This window comes from Rattus norvegicus, chromosome X, assembly GCF_036323735.1.
Source record: "Rattus norvegicus strain BN/NHsdMcwi chromosome X, GRCr8, whole genome shotgun sequence".
Lineage (NCBI taxonomy): Eukaryota > Metazoa > Chordata > Mammalia > Rodentia > Muridae > Rattus > Rattus norvegicus.
Genome location: NC_086039.1, coordinates 41222504 through 41239029, shown reverse-complemented (window position 1 = coordinate 41239029; position 16526 = coordinate 41222504). Strand labels below are relative to the sequence as shown.

The window sequence follows — 16526 nt, the reverse complement described above, 5'->3', positions numbered from 1 at the left end:
ACCATGGACCCTGGGTGATGATGGTCCATTAGCTTAGATTTACCATCAGTAACAAGTGGATCAGTTTAGTTGGGAGTAGCTGTGTTTTGTGAGAAGTACATAGTAAATCTCTGTATTTCCTCTCAATATTGCTATAAACTTAAACCTGCTCTAAAAATAACATACTCAAAAATCAAAATAAGAACAAAGACATGCTGTTTACCCTTACATAAAAACATTCTATAGTTTTGATGTTAATTTTATGTCTTCTTCATTCCATGCTCATGTAAATTAACAACCTATGTTTTCTTTTTCTTTCAAGAACCTTTGCAAACTAAAGTTTCAGACTACGGTTTTGGACTCCACAGGAGATGAGCTTCACTTTTTAAGCCTCACAATCAAAGAGAGATCTCAGTTATTTTCTACATTCCAATGATTCTGAGTGTCCATTCTCTGATTATGAGACTCATTTTCATGATCAACATTTTAAATGTCTCTGTGATATCTTGTTATCTGAATTCTCTTTATTCAGACTTTACTGAGCAACTTTTTTCTTCCACAAATATCAGTGTCCCATTTCTCCTTCCGCATGCTGGGTAAAATACCTGTTCGGTTTAGTTCTTCCTTTTCCTGATACCTCTTTAAATGTATTCCCTTATGATTAGCTCTCATCTTGATGTGCCAGTGTGGGGGGGATACCCAGGACCGCCTCCACTCTCTCAGAGGAAAAGGTGAGGGGAGAACGGTAGGGACTGGTGGGATAGGAGGGGGCTGAGAGCAAGGACAGGGATCAGGATGCAATGTGAATTAAAAAAAGACTAGCTCTCAAACATGTCATCTAGTTCACAAAGCAACCTGCACTAAAGCACAGTTCACTTTATTTCAAATAACTCACATAATTTTATGTAACCAGCTCTTTGTTCTTTCTCTACACTGTCTTCTGGATACACAATAAAGAAGGAAAAAAGGTAAGAGTCTGAGTTTGTGACTGACTATAGTCACAGATGGCAGGTCTTATTGGCTGGCAACAGTACAAGATGACCATCTGTCTCTGACATGATTGCAAAGTATTAGATGTACCAGAACACTGAATGCAGAACACTCTTTCAACCACACACAGCGCCAGGGTTATGGGAATTAATATGCAATAAGGCCGCAGGAAATTAGAGACTAAACCAGAAGTATGTTCCTTAAGCTCTGAGGGTTTATATCAAAGGCAAAAGCCAAGGCATTCTTAAAATTATACACAAATACACATAGTAGTAGACTATGGGGCTTCTGGCCTTAATTCTGGGCACAAGTCACCTAGTATTTTTATGAATAGTAAGCAAACTGAGAAGAAAAGAGAAGAATAATTTGTCTACATGACAATTTACAGTTAGAACTTGATCAGGCAGACAGGCTAATAATGATCAGATTTTCTAAAAATGGGCTTCCTTCCCTCTTCTTTCTTGAAAACAACTACTTGTAGAACCAAGAGTCATCCTTAAACTCTCCCTGTACCCTGAAGCTTCACATTAAATCAATCACTATCTGAGAAGCATAATGGAAAACCATGCGCCTCATTCTGTTTTTCCCAGTTTGAAACTGAGAACTTCATCTGCACAGACACTGTGTTTTGATCAAATCCTCCAACTCCCTCTTTATCCCACTACCACTTTTCCCTCTCAACTCCATCTGTTCTTCTGTTAATCCATCAAATCTTAGTGTTGCCACTGAGTGCATGGTGTAGACAATCTTCTTTGTGGGTAGCCTCTCAGGAGCCTCCATTCTCTGACACAAACCTAGTTTAGATCCTTATTACTTCTAACAAGAATCATTCCATCTGAACTCTTAAATGATCTCCCCATCTTTCACCTAACTAACTTTGGTCCATTTTGCATAGAATTCTAATCCATAGGTAAAACAGAATCTTTCTACAAAGGTCTTTCATGGCCTAGATTCTACGAATATCTCCCATTTCCTACTTGTCATACTGTTCTCTTATAATATGCCTACCTCTTAAACTTTCACCATATTCCTCATAGGAATGGGCCAAAATTATGTATACTTCCTTGAATGAACCTTCTACACTCACCTCCCTCCTTCCTTTCCCCTCTTCTCTCTCTCCATCCCTCACCATCAAATTGAACCTAGGGCCTAATGCATGCTAGCCAAGTGCTCTATCATAAAGTTATGCTTCCCAATACCTTCTTTTCCCTTTGGTAAGTTTCTCACTAAGTTGTCCATGTTGACCTTGAACTTGCTTTGTAGCTAAGGTAAGCCTTCAACTTATTCCTCTCTCAATCTCCCTAGTAGTTGGGATTATAAGCTTGTACCACTAGGCCTGGTTTTTCTTTGCCATTCTAAAGGAGTAAAACATAATTTATATAGATTGTATTCAGTAATGATGAATACACTATTTACTAACTGTGGTCCTGGGCAAATAATGTAATATCTTTGGGCCTTTGCTTTCTTATCTGTAAGCTGGGGAGAACAAAATAAACTTTGTGACTCTATCCTGCACTTTGGCCATTTGATGAGAGAACAAAATAAAATACATACAGAAACCTCACATGGGAAACACCGCCTATGTTCCCTAGGAATTTATGATTATTAGGATACTTCTTATTATGCTCCATGTATCAGTGGTCCCTCTATTCCTGAAATGCTCAGTTTTCCTCAAGTCTCATCTTCCATTTCGAGGCTGTGTAAACTGCCCTCATCCTGCTCTCTCTTCCTTTCCTAGGACCAGGTACACCTTATACTTCTTTGGTTACCACAGCACTTTATTTAATGTCCAATCAAATAAAAATCATGGCATCTCATCTTCTAGACTGAAAATTCCATGAATATGAGCACTGGGTTTTGTTATCCAGGTAACTGGGACCCTGCGCATGGCCAGTAGGCAGGACACACTCATGAAATGTTTACTGAAGAAATAAATCCTGTCTTATGCAGGAGCTTCACCTAACAAATCATCTCAACCTCTAAGAAAGAGGTGTGACCATCCTTTATTACTCTCGATAAATCACTTGTAAGGTTTTCCATATTTGCCCAACTTAGCAGAAGTCATAAAGGTATCAGATACACTCAAACTAATAGAAGAAAAACTAGGGAAGCATTTCGAACACATGGGCACTAGAGAAAATGTCCTGAACAAAACACAAATGGCTTATGTTCTAAGATCAAGGATCGACAAGTGGGATCTCATAAAACTGCAAAGCTTCTGTAAGGCAAATGACACTGTGGTTAGGACAAAACGGCAACCAACAGATTGGGAAAAGATCTTTACCAATCCTACAACAGATAGAGGCCTTATATCCAAAATATACAAAGAACTCAAGAAGTTAGACTGCAGGGAGACAAATAACCCTATTAAAAATGGGGTTCAGAGCTAAACAAAGAATTCACAGCTGAGGAATGCCGAATGGCTGAGAAACACCTAAAGAAATGTTCAACATCTTTAGTCATACGGGAAATGCAAATCAAAACAACCCTGAGATTCCACCTCACACCAGTAAGAATGGCTAAGATCAAAAACTCAGGTGACAGCAGATGCTGGTGAGGATGTGGAGAAAGAGGAACACTCCATTGTTGGTGGGATTGCAGACTGGTAAAACCATTCTGGAAATCAGTCAGGAGGTTCCTCAGAAAATTGGACATTGAACTGCCTGAGGACCCAGCTATACCTCTCTTGGGCATATACCCAAAAGATGCCCCAACATATAACAAAGACACATGCTCCACTATGTTCAAAGCAGCCTTATTTATAATAGCCAGAAGATGCAAAGAACCCAGATGCCCCTCAACAGAGGAATGGATACAAAAAATGTGGTACATCTACACAATAGAATATTAATCAGCTATCAAAAACAATGACTTTATGAAATTCATAGGCAAATGGACAGAACTGGAAAATATCATCCTGAGTGAGGTAACCCAATCACAGAAAAACACACATGGTATGCACTCATTGATAAGTGGCTATTAGCCCAAATGCTAGAACTACCCTAGATGCACAGAACACATGAAACTCAAGAAGGATGACCAAAATGCGAATGCTTCACTCCTTCTTTAAAAGGGGAACAAGAATACCTTTGGCAGGGAATAGGGAGGCAAAGTTTGGAACAGAGGCAGAAGGAACACCCATTCAAAGCCTGCCGAACATGTGGCCCATACATATCCAGCCACCAAACTAGATAAGATGGATGAAGCAAAGAAGTGCAGGCTGACAGGAACCAGATGTAGATCTCTCCTGAGAGACACAGCCAGAATACAGCAAATACAGAGGCGAATGCCAGCAGCAATCCACTGAACTGAGAATGGGACCTCCGTTGAAGGAATCAGAGAAAGGACTGAAAGATCTTGAAGGGGCTCGAGACCCCATATGAACAACAATGCCAAGCAACCAGAGCTTCCAGGGACTAAGCCACTACCTAAAGACTATACATGGACTGACCCTGGGCTCCAACTGCATAGGTAGCAATGAATAGCCTAGTAAGAGTACAAGTGGAAGGGGAAGCCCTTGGTCCTGCCAAGACTGAACCCCCAGTGTACGTGATTGTTGGGGGGAGGGCGGCAATGGGGGGAGGATGGGGAGGGGAAGCCCATATAGAAGGGGAAGGGGATGTTGGCCCGGAAACTGGGAAGGGGAATAACAATCAAAGTGTAAATAAGAAATACTCAAGTTAATAAAGATTAAAAAAAAAAAGAAAAAAATCTGTTCCTAACCATTTGAATGTCCTCTAAATAAGAACATTATTAAAAACAACACTCATATCTCATGGGACAGAAACTACAAGTATAAAGATGTGAAGTAGAAATAAATCAATAAAAGTTGAAAATTTTTGAAGCAAAAGTGAGCCAATGTCGGGCACTCTTGCAAACTGAAGATGTAGGGGCTGGAGCTCAGGAGTAGAGCACTTGGCTAACATGCATGATGTTGTACTTTCAGGTTCCAGGACTGCCAAAAAATAAGATATAAGCCCACACACGTGCTTTAAAGGAAGAATTACTATAAAAGCTTACAACCAAAGGAATAAATCCTAGCATATTTTTTTTTTTACATTACATCACAAGGTGGAGACTAGAGAGACAGATCAGTAGTTAAGAACACTTACTGCTTTTGCAGAGGACCCAGATTTGGTTCCCAGCATCCATATGGTGGCATATAACTGTCTGCAACTACAGTTCTAGGGAATTCAGTGCCCCCTTTTGACTCTTGTGGATCCCACACATAGACATAGTGCACATATAAGCAGGTAAAACAATCACAAAAAAAAATCTTAAAAAAAAATCACAATGTGGATGTAGTGACTCATATCTGAGATCTCAGCAGGTTTGAGACTAAGGTACGGCAATCTCAATGATGAGGACAGACTAGGCTACATACCAAATACTAGGCTATCCCAGCTTATAGAGTGAGATCCAGTTTCAAAGGAATCCCAGTGATCATTCAAAAATGGCTTATACTTTTAGCTCCTAACATCAGCCTTATACTTTTAACTAAAAGAAGATTAAATTCTGAACCATGAAAAGGACAGGGGAGTATTGCATATGGTTAAGATGTACTCTTACATGTAACAGAGATTTGAGGTCACCATCCTTACTCTTTGAAAGAAATACATTACATATCTCAAGAAGACAACTTGAGCTAAGGGGGATTGGTCATGACTGCCATCCATTTATTCTCTGCTCCAGTTATTACCACTGCCATCAAATATTGTGACAATTTCTATCAATCTTGTATTAAAGGTTTCTGATTTAGTGTGTAATCTGAAAAATTATGAGGCATTTTACTTTAATGTCTAATTTATGCATCTTAGCTATACTAGTCAGAAAAATATTTGTGTTTGAGCAGTTGTTTAAGGCAAAAAAGAGTGTACTTACCACAACTTGCAACACCTGATCATTGTGAAGAGAGGAGGAGGAGGAAGAAGAAGAGGAAGAGGAAGAGGAAGAGGAAGAGGAAGAGGAAGAAGAGGAAGAATAAGGAGAGGGAGAGTCAGCCATCATTTGTGCCAAAGTCTGCATCAGTGTTTTTCCAAGGAGAAAAAAAGAGCTGAACATGGCAATCACACCAAACACCATTCCAAAATTGAACCTGGCAACAAGAACAAAAACAAGCATGTAAGTATACAGTTCTTCACAATGCATGGACTAAGTAAGCATTCTGTAGCTTTTAAACAATTGGTAAAAAAGACCAATAGCTCAGCCTTGTTTCCCTACCTAAACTGATTGACTCAGGCAATTCTACCAAACTATATACTCTGACACCCGTAAAAGCTAAATATCATTGCCAATTTTTCAAAAGGGGCTGAGGGGCGAGGGGTTCCTCTCTGTTTGCGCATGTATTGTAGCCCTGCTTTCCTTGTGTTTAATGTAGTTAGGAATGCTCTTCACGTTAGGGCACTCACTTATTTTACATCCATTCTACTATGTGCATCTTATTTATCTCACTTTAGCTTTGTGATAAATTAGTTTAAATATCAAAGGAGGCAAATGGAATAGTTTGGTTACTCTGTTGTTTCAATAATTAAAATTACTCTTATGGCTGGGACTGTCTGTTATTTTTTTCATAAAGTTCTGCTGTGAAATTTAAGGTAGTAGAACTGTTTGTAATAATCTTTTTTGTTCTAATGTTCATAGAATTAAGTAATACCTTATTTTCAATTTTTAGTTATTTTTTTCATTCAATTTTATTAGTCTTTTCAAAGAACCAAATTTTAGGTTTGCCTATTTTTATTACTGTATCCTTTCTGGCTTTTTGATTATTTAATTGTTTACATTTAGCTTAAATACATTTGGAGCTTGCTTTACATTTATGTGTGAGTTCACATATGTACTTTTAAAACTCTTACAATGTTTCTTTAATTCTGAATTATAATTTTGTCTCCATTTATAATGTTAAAATTGATAACACAACTCCAACCGAAAATCTAGAAAATATTTAGAAAGCAGAAAGATAATTCAGAGGATGTTAAAGTATCAACTGTGTCATATTTCCAAGGCAATCAACGGATGTCACTGAAAGCAGACATTTTCCATATTTTGGACTTTCAGATGAAAAGTTCTAAAAGAGAAAATGAAAAGTTGTAAAAGTAGCCACAGGATCTGAAGTGCCTTTTCTGTTTTGCATTTTTCTTTTCTTCTCTTTATTATTTTATTTAATTAATATATACATTGAGACAAGTCTCTTTATGTAACCGAGTGGCCCAGAACTTGCTATGTTGTCCAAGTTTCCCTTAAATTATCAATGTTCCTGCCTCAGACTTCAGAGTGCTGGGATCCTTAGAGGAATGTGCTGTTGCTCCTACTTGGAGCTTCATTTTTTAACAAAAAGTAGTTTAGAGCACATTCCTCGCTAGCCGAAAATTCTCAGTTAAGAACCTGTTATGAGGAGTTGGAGATATGGCTCAGAGGTTAAGAGTACTGGCTGCTCTTGCAGAGGCCCAGATTCAGTCCCTAATACCACATATTGGTTCACAACTGCCACTCTAGCTTCAGGGGGATTTGATACCTTCCTGGTGCCTGAGAGCATTGCATGCAGGTGGTGCAAATTTAGCAAAACAAAATGAGAAAATAAAAATAAATGCATCTTTTAAAACAGAAATTGTTGTTCGGTCCCCAGCTCCGAAAAAAAGAAAAAAGAAAAAAACAAAACAAAACAAAACAGAAACTGTTAGGATACTAGGTGTCCCAAAGACCATGGAAAATATAAAAGCATAAATTTTCATAAGTGTCTCATTCATTCATGCATGCATTCATTCATTCACTCAATTTAGACTTTCAGTCCTCTAGAAGAATAGCAAATGCTCTTAACTGCTGAACCATCTTTCCAGTCTCCCTCATTTTATTTTTTGTTCGATTGAGATGAGGTTCTCATGTAGCTCAGACTGGCCTCAAACTTGAAATCTAGCTTAGAATGGCTTTAAAACTCCTGGTACTTCTGGGACAACAGATGTGTACCACTATGCTCAGGTGCCATGGTTTTTAATGTATGAAAAAGCACAATGATACAATTCCATATATATATGTGTATATATACATATATATGCTCAATAGATCCAAAATGATGGAAATTGTTAATAAGCTATCTCTGATGATTATAATTTAATTTCTAATTTAGCCCAAAATTGAAGATGAAAAGTACCATTGGTAAAGCATCCTTGCTTTCCGCCGTCCCCAACTGTAAAAGGCACGATTAAAAATTGAAGTTTGCCATCTTATATGAAAAGGAGAGATGCTCAATCCATTGTTTTCCAGCCAGTCTTCATAAGAATGTTTAAAATACACAGATGACTAAGAGAAAGAAAAGTTCAGCATCACTCAAATTTGAAGAGCAGACTTATAACATAAGAAAACAAAGAAATAAATAAAATAAAGAAAATAAAGACTTTCTAAAAGAAATCAAGATGTTAGTGGTGCAAATGTTTATAATATTTTTTGAGATAGTTTCACATAACCCAGGCTGGCCTCCAGCTTTCACATAGCAGAGGATGAGCTTGAACTTATCATCCTAACTCCACCTCCCAAGTACTGAGATTACAGGCATTTGACACTATGTCCACTTTATGCAGCGCTGAGGGTTCATCCCAGGACTTCGTGTATGCTCGGCAAGCACTCCACAAACTGAGCTACAATTCTAGTCCCACCCAAATGTTTGGAACCTAACCCAGCCTACCCAGTTAGTTAGAGACCTTTAATACTTTGCAGGGATAAAAAGTGAGGCTTTAAGATTGTAAACATTTGATCTATAACCCAAAAGTGAAATCTGGCTTATATCCTCTAATTTACGAATAGGTTTTAAAATTTTAAGGGATGATTTAAAAAAAAAAACAACAACAACTGCTGGGGATACTGGTTATGATGGTTACTTGCCTAGATACTGTGACAAAACGGCAGCTTTGGGAAAGATTTCATTTCACTCACTCACAGTTCCAGCGTATACCCCATCATGGAGCAGAAGATACTGCACTGGAGCTTGAGGAGGTAGGTGGTTGAGCCAGCTGGGTCACATTATATCCATAGTCAAGAGGCAGAGGAAAATGAAAGCTCGTGTTAAGTCCTTTCTCTTTTTTTTTTATCTAGTTCAGGGCCTCACCCCATAGAAATAGTACCTCCCACATTTAGCGTGGGTTTTCTCCCTCAATTATCTTAAACTAGATAATCCCTTGCAGCCACATAGACAGAGAATTGTTTCCATGGTGATTCTAAATCCCAGTAAATCCACAATCAAAAGTAGCCAGCACAGTGGAGTATGCCTGTAATCCTACCACTACGCAGTAGTGATGGAGAAGGAAAAAAGGCACAAGTAGCTCTGCAAGTTTACAGCCAGCATATTTGGCACGGCGGGGTCTGGGCCAGCCAGACACACACAGAGAAATGCTATCACCCTGCCTTCTCCAAATAGGAAACAAAACCGAAGAATATGTGACAAAGATCCTGTGACCCATAAAGCTTAAAATACTTACTATTCAATAGAGAAGAGCATTGAGAGAAAGGAGGTCCAGTGACAGGCCCAAACTGGGATTCAGCTCAAGCGGAGGCCCGGGGCCCTGACACTGTTACTGATGCTGTGGTGTACTTGCAGACAGGAGCCTAGCATGGCTGCCCTCTGAGAGGCCCAACAACCAGCTGAAAGACCCAGATACACGTACTAGCACCCAACTAATGGACAGAAGATGGGGACCCCTGTGGTTGAATTGGGGAAAAGCTGGAAGAAGCTGAGGAGGATGGCAGTTACATGGGAAGACCAGCAGTCTCAACTGACCTGGACCCCAGAGATCTCTCAGACACGGAGAGCCACCAACCAGGCAGCATACACCAGCTGATATGAGGTCCCCTGACACATATACAGCAGAAGACTGCCTGGTCTGGACTCAGTCAGAGAAGATGCACCTAACCTTCGAGAGACTTGAGGCCCAAGGGAGTGGGGGAGGTCTGGTGGGGTGGGGGTGGTGGGGTGGGGGTGGTGAGGTGGGGGCATCCTCTTGGAGATGGGGGGGGGTATGGGATGGGAAGCAGTAGGGGAGCAGACCAGGAGGGGGATGAAGTCTGGACTGTAAAAAAATTAAAGAAAAATACATAAATTAAAAAAAATACAATTCCAACCCTTAAAAAAATCCTGACCTTGACAGGTGGTGGAGACACACACCTTTAAAGCCAGCATTTTGGGAGGTAGAGGCAGGCAGATCTCTGAGTTCAAGGCTAGCCTGGTCTACAGAGTGAGTTCCAGGGCAGCCAGGAACCCTATCTCAAAAAACCCCAAACCACCACCACCACCACCAATCCTGACCTCTGCTTAGAATCATAAAACCCCTAAGAAACATGTATATCAAAACTTCAAGACACATATAATTTTAAACTGTCTAGTAGCCAACTTTTAAAAAGGAAAGATTCATTTTCATATCTGCGTAATCTGCAAATATCCAAGCTATCATTTTAATGGGTAATCAATGTAAGAACATTGAGACATTTATTTCTAGTATTCTTTGAAATGTGGTATCAAAATTATACTCATAGCACATCTCTGTTCAGACAAGCTTTTGTAAATGCTAGATAGCCATAGACATCTAATAACTACCACAGTGGGTGGCACAGCTTATTTCATTGCCACAGACAGGAAATGGGTCTTTTGAGATAATTTTTAGACTCTGAGTGGACTCAACAGAAGAGGTACTTTACTTTCAATCAATATTTTCTACTTTTAACTAAGCAAGCCTCAACTTAAACTAGACAAAACTAGAAAATTTACCTAATGTCCTCTCCGTCTCAGTAGAAGCTCTTAAATTTCCCCAAGGGTTACAGTGATGGCTGCTTATAAACAGTCACAAAGCTTTTAGAGTTGAAGTCCTTGGCTAAAGTAGATCTATAAATAACAAGGGAGTTACAGAAAGCACTGAAGTACTGTCATAACTAATAGCCATCTGTATGAAAAACGCATTTGTCCTAGAAGGCTATTTGAGGTCTTTTCCATCAAAAAGAAATGGCCTCAGTCTGAATGCCAGTGTCCACAATTGTCTCTACTGTCTTCGGATGGCACTTTAAGCCTGCCTGTTTTCTAGGACTTGAAAAGGCGACTGACACACCTGTGCAGCAGAGGTTTACTGGGCTACAAAAACCAAGGGTAAGACAGCAGACCAAGAGAAGGGGAAGGTTCTGAAAAGTCAAGATCTCAGGCACTAGAGAGAGGGCTCAGCCAGTAAAAACAGTGGCTTTTCTTCCAGAGGACCCAGGTTTAAATCCCAGCACTCACATGGTGGCTAAGAACCATTTGTAATTCCAGTTCCAGGGGACCCTAAGACCTCTGCTGGCCCCTGAGGGCACTGAATGCATGTAGTGTGCATGTACATAGAAGCAGACAAAACAGTCATATATTCCACCATTCTCAGTGCTATTACTCAGGAATTGGTGCTTTTATGAAGACAGAGGAGGCTCCAGAAATTAAAGTCATATCCTTATCACTCACTTACTTGACCTGAGACTGACTGTACGAGTTTGATGAGTTCTATTTATCTGGGATTTTTTTAACATAAGAAACAGGAAGAAATCATGTGGCTTTTTCTTTTGAGCCCAATCACCAAATCACTGCGGCCTGTGCTGCTAAGCACTAAAATCAAGTCCACTGCACTAGTGATTCTCAAACAAATGTGCACGGAAATGATCAGGGGACCTTGTTAAGCTGCCTACTGTGATTCTACAGGTCAGAGGTGAGACCTGAGAGTCTGCCATTCTAAGAAGTGTCCAGATCATCCAAGAGTTGTTGGTCCTTGAACCTCAGATACAGTATATTATGTGGATAAATAATATAACCCTCTCCGTAAATTCAGGTGATCCTTCCAGTTGTTATCCCTATTTAAAGACAAGAAATGGAGGCACAGGTAGCAATCTGCCTAAGGTCACAAAGGTTAGGAAGTGGCAGAGCCTAGCTCTCCTAAAGACTACACTTCATAGTCTGGCATTCCAATGTTTAAATATGACAAAGAAGTCCAGGCGCCATTTGATTTTATTGTTTTCTAAGACAAAATGTCATGAGGTATTTGGTTTAAAAGACATGAAGGTTTGACTATTTATGATTGTGATTTTCAAACCCTTGGGAATTTCTAGGCTCGTATTCCCCACCCCCATTCCCGTCTAAGGGTGTCTGAAACATGTGCTCAGACAACTCTTGAAATTTCTTCTTACAATTCCCAATTCCAACACCCACAACACTCAAATAAACGCACCGTATGCCCAGGGTGTGTGTAGTCACTGTGGAAAAGGAAGTGTAGGGTGTAAATAGAACTTGAGTAACAGAAAATGTGGCTAAATTCTCGCTACTTAAGCATGCTACTTTAAAGCGTGGTCTACAGGTCAGCACGATCTGCAGGACTGAGGGACTAGCTGGAAATACAGAATCTTAGCTTTCTTCCCAGACCTGACGAAATCAGAATCTGAATTTAAACCGGAACCACGGATGCTCCTGTGTACTTTCGAATTTGACACCAGTGATTTAAGTTACGATTTGATTTCGAGTTACCATAATACTAGCAGCGTCTCACGGGCCCTAACCTTAGAGCAAATAAGGAAAACAACGCCTTTTCTTAAGCGGATATTTTAGTTTCTTCCCTCCTTCGAGCCGTGCCTCCCAAGCCCGCCAGACTCCTCCCGGAAAGGAGCCAAAAGCTGCAGGGACCCGGTGCCCGCAATGCGGCGGTGGCACGGGCCGCCACACCCCTCCCGCAGCCTGCCCTACTTTATTTACTCCGCCGGACGGATGCGCCACGCGGTAGAGTGCACGTAGACACCAAGGACGGAGCGGGTTGCAGCCCGCCGAGTTAACTCGGCCGGGGAAGAGAAAAGGCCTTGGGCAACACAGGACCATGCGCACCAGCCCTGGACTCCACCGGCTGGGGCCTTAGGCCTGAGGCCCTCACCTTCAACACCAAGTCGGCCAGGTAGACGGCAGTCCAACCACCCACCACCACCACCACCAGCGACACCGGAATCATAGTAGCAGCGGATGGACGGCGGGCCCCAGCGTCCTCCTTCTGCGATCCACAATCAGCCGCCTGCACGGAGCCTTACAGCTCCAGCATCCGCTCAGGAACCAAATTGCTACCGGGTTCTTTGTTCCGGTAGTTACGTTTTGCTCCGGACTCTTCCGGTGAGGACACTCCCACAGTTTGTGCATGCCGGAAAATGCGCGCGGGTTTCTTTACCTAGGACACCCGGGCTTCGTCGTGTTAGAAGCTCCTGGCGTTCGGCCGTCAGGGTTCTAGTGGTTCTTTAACTTTGACCCTCTCTGCGGTCTGCTTTCCTTTCTCACTGATTTTCATCTCCGGTTTGTTGTGTATTTCATATAGCAGGGGTTTGGGGTGATTAGAAGTACCGAAACATACCCACATTTAAATTAGTCATGTCTCTTTCTAACTTGTGTTTATAACGCAACATCGTAATAAAGGCCTCAGTTGTTCGTTTTGGTGTTTTGATAACTAAATCTCTGTCTGTACCTTAATCGAAACACATAACATTTCTTTTCTTTTTCTTTTCTTTTTTTTTTTTTTTTTTCCGGAGCTGGGGACCGAACTCAGGGCCTTGCACTTGCTAGGCAAGTGCTGTACCACTGAGCTAAATCCCCAACCCCCTGAAACACATACACAAACACAAACACCGGGAATTTCTTCCTGGTTTCCTTTCCTAGTCATTTCCGTCCCCCCCCCCCCGCCCCTCGTGTGTGTGTGTGTGTGTGTGTGTGTGTGTGTGTGTGTGTTGAATTTTGCGTAAATAGACTCACACCTTTTAAATCTGGATTATTTCGTGGGACATTTTGTTTTGTAAGATTTGTCTATATTACAAAGATTTGTTTTTAAGACAGCATCTCAGGAATGCAGCCTGGCATTCACTATGTGGACTAAGCTGGCCTTGAATTCTCAGAGAGCCACCTGCACTTAAGAGTTGTGCATCACAACACCTAGCTGTTGATTAATTTTTTAAAAAACCTTTTCATCAGAAACTTGGTTTGCGCTGTTGTTTCATATTGGAATTCTAGGGCTGGAAAAATGGCCCATCAGGTAAAGACACTTGCTTCCTAGCCTGACTACCTAAGATCATTTCCTGGGTGACAACGTGATAGGAGAGAACCAGCCCTTGCAGGTTTTCCTTTGATCTACTCGCCTATAAAATAAGTTAGATGAAACTTTCAAATATTGAAGTACTGACGTCTGTCCAGTGAACTAAAGTTCTCAGCTTTGGTTGCATATTAACTTCACCAGGGGCCTTTAAAATCCCGGGTGCTTGTTGTGTAGCCTGGACCAATTAAGTCAGAAGCTCTGTGAAACAGACCCAAGACTGTATCATTTTAAATGCAGTCATGTCTCTGTGTAGCCCAAGTACAGATCCACCAAACTATATATATAATCTCTGGAGATAAAGACCCAGGACTTTGATACTCTGATTGAGCTACACCCTTTAGCCATACTGCATTCTCTCTTTAAAAATTAAGTCTGTAACCCAGACTGGACTAAATCACTACATAGCAGAGGGAACTTGTGGTCCTCTTTTCTCCAATTCCTGAATGCTAGAATTACAGGTGTACACCATCAATCTAGGATTCACAATCTCTATTAGCTATCTATAGACTCTAGAAAAAAGAATGGTTTTGTTTTTTTAGCTAAAGTTGCCTTCAAGTTTTCTGTAAAGTAGTCTAGAAAATTGTTTTACTATATATGCCATAGGTGTCTACAGTGAAGCTAGTTGGAAACTTATCCCTGATTCTTAAGAATAGGTGAACTTGGAGGCTTTATTTAGGTATATTCCTGCTAGCAATTTCTCCGTTTTGGCTATATATCCCGACTTTTCATTTGGTTTACTCATATGGAACTACTAATCTGTAAACGTTTTGATTTTGTGGCATAATGTGGTATTGTATTCCATGTCAAAGCTGTTGAGCAAGCACTGGAGTTAGAAAAAAACAGGGCACATCGTATGTTTAGTAATGGGCTCAGGGCACAGAGAAGTTTTCCTTAAGTTTTAATTACTTGGTAATATGTCTCTCTGGCTTCAGAACTGACTCTGTTTTACCTCTGTTTGTATACATGTGTTTGTTTGTTCTTATAAGTGATTTGAATTTTTTAATGGAGCTGAATATGTTATAAATGTTTACATTGAAGTACCCTGTAAATTCATAACTTTTTATATTTTCTTAGTGTTGTGTTAACCTTTGAGAATTTCTGAGGTGTAAATGCTAGCTAGCTGGATACTTATAAAAATCACTACTTGGAAACATGTTTATTTTATCTTTAAATTTTAATTTATAGTAGTAAATTGTACATAATTAAACCTTTTAATCCCTCTAACAAAAATTGACAGGCATTTGGCCAAAATGGAATGTTAAAATTATACTTACTGCTCAAAATTTCAAAACTGAATAAACATGATTAAAAATTTATCTCCATATTATTTTCCAAATGTTCTTTATATAAATGTGTCAGATTTTGTACTTCTAAATTTCTAAGTCTATTGGTACACTGTTATATTTTGATTTGACCTTTGTTTGCTTAATATAATGGCTCTTTAGTTTTAACCTTGTTTCTTCCTGGGAGGAGACCATGAATAATGAAAAGGTTTCTTTTTTGTTAGCCTGGAGCTTTGTCTTGACCATTTACTGGGACAAAATGCAAGCTACTGCAAGGCTATCTGATAACCCAAAATGTGAAGGAAATGAGTTGATTGTGATTTTCTGTTCCCAGCTCAAAGATTGAGTTATACATCTTAGTTGATTTTCCTACCAGGAGCCCAGCAGTCAAAACAAAGCATTGAATTGCATCCTGCTGGTTGCTAGAATTTAGCAGTAGTGGAAGCCAGCTGGTGTCAGCAGAAGAGACGGGATAGGAGACAGAATGGCAAGGAAGGAAGCCCCCGATTAAAAGAGATCAAGTTATTTTTCAGCAAAATAAACCTGTGGCTTAATTGACAAAGCATTTTGGATTTCTGTCAAGGAAACTATTAAATAAAGGATACATAACTGAGATTTTATTCATAGAATTTTCATTTCTTACGATATTATTAGAGAAACGTCAAATAAGTATTTTGGCTGAGGGCAAACAGCTGCATATTAATAGTTAAAATTGATACTTAACTGAAACAATGTCACTATATTCTAACTTTGGAGGCAAATATGCATGAAATATACATTTTTAAAAATGGTATAATTTTAAATTAAAGCATTGGTATTCAATTAGTCATTGAATAATGTATTCATATTTTCAAAGGATGCTATATAGTGTGGCTATCATTTTTATTTTCCATTAAAATATTAGTATTCAAAATTGAAGGTTTGGTATTACATGCATAAATATTTATTTCTCATCAGTTTAAGCTGATCATTTGCTTCTGGGGTTATTATTCTTTACATTTCTAATACTACATTTTACCAACCAGAATTAATTATTGTGTGCTATTGGGACAAACCCTAAAATTCAGTGGATTTGCTTACTTTTTAAACATTTATTTTTAATTATGAGTATGTGTGTTTGCAGATGCTATTAGAGGCCAGAAGTGTATCCCCAGGAATTGGAGTTACA

At 39.8% G+C, this 16526-nt stretch overlaps 1 protein-coding gene across 5 annotated transcripts in view; it reads right to left on the bottom strand.

The window, feature by feature from the left end:
• Positions 1-13074, bottom strand: part of Mbtps2 (membrane-bound transcription factor peptidase, site 2) — a 64075-nt gene extending 51001 nt beyond the window's left edge. For 2 of the 5 annotated variants that reach the window (XM_063279940.1, XM_063279941.1), the window contains exons 1-3: positions 12879-13074; positions 8114-8262; positions 5851-6064 (exon numbers count right to left, since the gene is read on the bottom strand). In XM_063279940.1, coding sequence (XP_063136010.1) covers positions 5851-6064; positions 8114-8262; positions 12879-12953 — 438 coding nt within the window. In that variant the 5' untranslated portion in view covers positions 12954-13074. Of the gene's footprint in view, positions 1-5850; positions 6066-8113; positions 8263-12878 lie in introns of those variants that run through there. The other 3 variants (NM_001035007.1, XM_063279943.1, XM_063279942.1) reach the window with 3 other exon arrangements.
• Positions 13075-16526: the final 3452 nt, after the last annotated feature.